This window comes from Palaemon carinicauda, chromosome 20, assembly GCF_036898095.1.
Source record: "Palaemon carinicauda isolate YSFRI2023 chromosome 20, ASM3689809v2, whole genome shotgun sequence".
Taxonomy (NCBI): domain Eukaryota; kingdom Metazoa; phylum Arthropoda; class Malacostraca; order Decapoda; family Palaemonidae; genus Palaemon; species Palaemon carinicauda.
The window spans coordinates 37,717,416-37,722,415 of record NC_090744.1 but is presented as its reverse complement, the minus strand read 5'-3'; the positions used below and the strand labels follow the sequence as shown (position 1 = coordinate 37,722,415).

At 33.6% G+C, this 5,000-nt stretch overlaps 1 protein-coding gene across 1 annotated transcript in view; it reads left to right on the top strand.

The window, feature by feature from the left end:
- The window catches only part of LOC137660282 (uncharacterized), a 58,877-nt gene that overhangs the window by 36,723 nt on the left and 17,154 nt on the right, over window positions 1–5,000 (top strand). Inside the window, 3 exon segments of the mRNA XM_068395063.1 lie at window positions 3,331–3,531; window positions 4,245–4,355; window positions 4,921–5,000. Of these exon segments, the coding sequence (XP_068251164.1) occupies window positions 3,331–3,531; window positions 4,245–4,355; window positions 4,921–5,000 (392 nt within the window).

Genomic DNA, 5,000 nt, shown 5'->3' with positions numbered 1-5,000 from the left:
ATTGTATATGGAAATGTCTTCACGCGGCAAATTTCACCTGTAAAAGTCAGGTCCTATTTTTCAGCTGGTTTTCTAAATATAAACTTCGCTGAGCGAAAAGTTGAGGTAAATGAGTGGAAGGAAGAAGCCAGCCAGACGGTGACATTCGTCATGACATTTTTTTCGTATTCTTGGACATTCATCCAGGAAGACCCATCACAGAGAGAGAGAGAGAGAGAGAGAGAGAGAGAGAGAGAGAGAGAGAGAGAGAGAGAGAGAGATTTTCAGCGAAAGATAAGATGAAAATGTCCAGCAGTAAGGGAGGAAATAGAACAAAAGTGTAAATGTGGACCTATGAGAGAGAGAGAGAGAGAGAGAGAGAGAGAGAGAGAGAGAGAGAGAGAGAGAGAGAGACGGGGGGAGAGAGAGAGGAAATGTGTTCAGCGAACAATAAGATGAAAATTAGAAGCAGAAAGGAAAGAAAGGGAATAAAATATATGAAAGAGGACCTATGAGAGAGAGAGAGAGAGAGAGAGAGAGAGAGAGAGAGAGAGAGAGAGAGAGAGAGAGAAATGCAAAGCGAATTTAAAGAACATCATTATGACAACATCAAAAACACAACGTGAAATAAAGAAGAAGAAAAACAAAAGCGTCTGGAGGAGCGAGGTGACAGCCGCGTGAAATATCGGAGAATTCAAGAGACAAGAAACACAACAGAGGGAAAAAAATTTAGTGAAGTAAAACTGGAAAGGAAAAAATGGAGATCCTTCTGAAGGGTTAGTCGTTTTTATAAAGACCCGGGTGCGAAAAAAAAAGGGGAAATGTTTGGACGAGAAAAGTTTGAGGTCGCTTTATATTGTAACCACAGTGGAAGGTAAAACATAAGAGTTGAGAAAGTCGATGCTTCAAGATGAAATATGTTGGTGAGTTGATGGGTACATATATAAAAGGAACGAAGAAGAGAGAAAATCTATCAGAAACTAGAGGTTTTTTGGGAGCCGATAACAAAGTTCCAATATTATATTTGATTTATTTTTATTCAAATTTTTGAAACAGACTTTTTGTCGTTTTTAAGTGGGTTTATATTATAATAGACTTGTATAAACATCAAAATTCTTAGCATCACTTTAATTTTTTCATTTTCAGGGTCTTAAGCAAATCGTGTGTTCATAGGTATATTATGTATTAGTGTATTGTATATAAACCTTATATATTCTTTTTATTGAAATGAAATATTCAGGGGCTCAACTAACTGAAATGATAAAAAGTAACCGGAGTTGTTTGGTAACAATAAATTCAACAAAACCAAGTAAAAATCTTTTCATGAATATTACTCTCTCTCTCTCTCTCTCTCTCTCTCTCTCTCTCTCTCTCTCTCTCTCTCTCTCTCTCTCTCTCTCTCTCTCTCTCTCTAAGGACTGTCGTCCTCAAAATTTTGAATTTTAACCCCATCGTGATAAAACCTCCCGATACTCGTAAAAGTCGTTTCTCAAAACATTGTCGCCAAATTGGAGTGAATTCAGTATTCACAATAAATTCTGAATCAGAATTCGGGAGAATTTAATTCCCTCACTCCCTTCCCCTTCCCGAAAACCCCTTCCTAAACCCCCCCCCCCTCCCATCCCGTTATTCTTACCTTTCCGTAATCATTCCTTTGTAGTAGACTCAGGCTCTGATGGATTTATTGGGGCGGAAATTCAAATGATGCGATGTTGGGAGATTATTCTCTCTCTCTCTCTCTCTCTCTCTCTCTCTCTCTCTCTCTCTCTCTCTCTCTCTCTCTCTCTCTCTCTCTCTCTCTCTCTCTTTTGTTCTGAACAAATACTTCGAGTATCGTGACACAATCTCACATGGTCCTGCACTTAATCTTAATCATCCTTTTTGATCTTCATTCAACAATCGGTGAACGTCGCTCGTACTTTTCTCGAATATCGGAGTCACTTCTAACGTCTTATTTTAGCTATTCTAAATATAGTGAATTCTAAAATTGTCAGTTTAAGTGTTACATGTGTATTCCTATGTTTTGTTGTACTTTATATATATATATATATATATATATATATATATATATATATATATATATATATATATATATATATGTGTGTGTGTGTGTGTGTGTGTGTCCGTGTATATATATATATATATATATATATATATATATATATATATATATATATGTATATACAGTTTTGAATGTCATGTTAATGTAAAATAAATATGCTGATACTTACGAATACTAAGTCGTGTTCATGAAAAGAAAAAAAAAAACTTCAATCCCAATCTTACAAAACTTCATGAAAATGCTTTTGAACTTCTTCGTCGCGTCATGGTGAAATGATGCAGATGAGAACCTAATCCACTTAAGACAAGCGTTACTGACAGAGTAGAAGATCAAGGAAAGCATCTTCATAGTTTTAACTGTCGGTTTTAGGGTAATTTTTATTTCATCATTCGCCTACGTATTCATTAGTTTCAGGAATTGTGCTATTTTATATATAACTCATTTTGATGTAAAAATAAAGCTTTGTTTTTTTTATAGAATCATTTCCATAGTAAGTGTGGTTAGATATATTAATCAACTCTACTGAAAAATATTAATTCGTTATTTTTTTTTTCGCCTCTCTTCGTCAAAGTCGTTGGTAACGTAGGAGGAGTAGCAAATAGTAACTGTATATCATTAAATCTGTATCTACTGCTTCGGTTTCCTCTTACTTGCTTACTAAATAAGTAGGTTTGTTGATTCCATCATCATCATCACCAGCCCCTCTCCCTTCCCAGTCTCTGGGCCTAGATAGAAAAGAGTATAGAACGTAGGCTACTCTGTAATATAGGCGTTTTTGTTCCATGAAATGTTCTGACATCGCATCTCTTAGTTGCAACTAAAGAAAGACAAATATTGATATTTCTATCTTTTCTTTAATGCATAAAAAGATTATGACATTGTTGGAGCAAATATTTTTATGTTGACCAGGCTGACATGAGTCTTTTTATAGTTTATACATGACATATTTGTTTTTGACGTTGTTAATAGTTTTTATAGGACATATCTGCTTTGACGATGTTACTGTTTTAGAATGATTTATTGTTAACTTGTTCTCATCATTTATCAATTTCCTTATTTCCTTTCCTCACTGGGCTATTTTTCCCTATTGGAACCCTTGGGCTTATAGCATCTTGCTTTTCCAACTAGTATTGCAGCTTGGCTAGTAATAATAATAATAATATCATGTCCTTGTTGTGGGAAAAAAAAATGTTAAAATTGTACTTTTCATTATTCCAGGCAAAAAAACTGACTTAGCATCTTCTTATATTAATGTACGAAAGCTAACTTGCATCTTTTCCTTGTTGCAGCTGTTTTTGTCGTGCTTATGCAACCTACAGAACGAATCTCTGCTGTGCGAGATTGACACAGACAAGCTGTTCAGTAACATCCAGGAGATCTACAACGCTAATCTCACCTTCTGGAGGGAACACATTTGTAGGATGCTGGAAGTGGCGCGCTCGACCAGACAACCCTTGGACGCATCGCTTCTGGCAGACGGATTCTACAAGGTAATTCATCACTTCCGGATGACTGACTGGCTTTGATGAGCCTTAATAGGATTATGTATGTGCTGCATATTAGTTAGTTAAGGTTTTTTTTTTTTTTTTTTTTTTTTTTTTTTTTTTTTGTATGGCAAGACTTAAGGAAATTCCGAATTAGGAATTGCAGAAAAGAAGAACAAGGTTGAATTATATCCCTATTTGTCTCACACACACACACACACGGTAATTATGGCCTTAGGTTTGCAATGTATATAAGTATATACATTACACACACAGACACACACACACACACACACATATATATATATATATATATATATATATATATATATATATATATATATATATATATGTGTGTGTGTGTGTGTGTCTGTGTGTGTGTGTGTGTGTTTAAGTTGTATATGATGCTACTGTTATCAGTAAAGCTAATTAATAGATATATTTGTTAACATGTGTAGTGCGTGGATGCTATTTTATAAATGCATACTAAATTCTCATTGTATGTGTTTCTAGTATATATACATTCATATATACTGGATTGATTATTTTCGATGTCCAGTCGTGCAAAAGTAATGATATATATCCTTATATTTTCTTGAAAAAACATCTAACCTAACTCAGACATCCAACGTTGATATCCTTCATATGAGTCCAGTGATCACCAAGCGTAAAATGTTCTTGACATGGCATTTAATATTTTGTTTTCTCTTCACCTGCAGTCCGACGAATTGTTTCATCCCTACACCCGATACTGTCTAGACCAGAGTCACTGCCAGCTCTATTGCAAAGAGAAGGACCATGACAACGAATATTTTAAAATGTATTTGGCGGTGAGTATCTCGTGATTCTTTGCGGGATATTCTGTTACACTTTCCTGTGTTCCTCGTATCCTCATTATTGAGATTTATGTAATAGCAGTTTTAATGCTTTGCTCATGTAATGCAATAGGAATTTTCATGGTTTGATTACCTAATTTTGTTATAAATAGCAGTTTAGTATTGGAATTTACTGATTATTTAAATTTATTGAATAACAACAATTTTAATTGGTAACTCATTGCATGAATTGAAAATAGAATTTTATGCATTTTATACTATATATATATATATATATATATATATACATATATATATATATATATATATATATATATATATATATATATATATATACTGTATATATATCTATATATACACGTATATGTATACATATATGTGATTTTGAAAGAACTAAAATTGAGAACTGATTGTCTTTTAACTTGACCCGATTTATATATATATATATATATATATATATATATATATATATATATATATATATATATATATATTACTAAAATACTTCTAAAATCGAAAATTTATTATCTTTCCGCTTGACTCTATTCCCCTTTTGCAGTGGTGTGAAACACAGAAAGAGTGCAATAGACTTCGGCTGGTGGACATCCTGGTGCAACCTATGCAGAGACTGACCAAGTA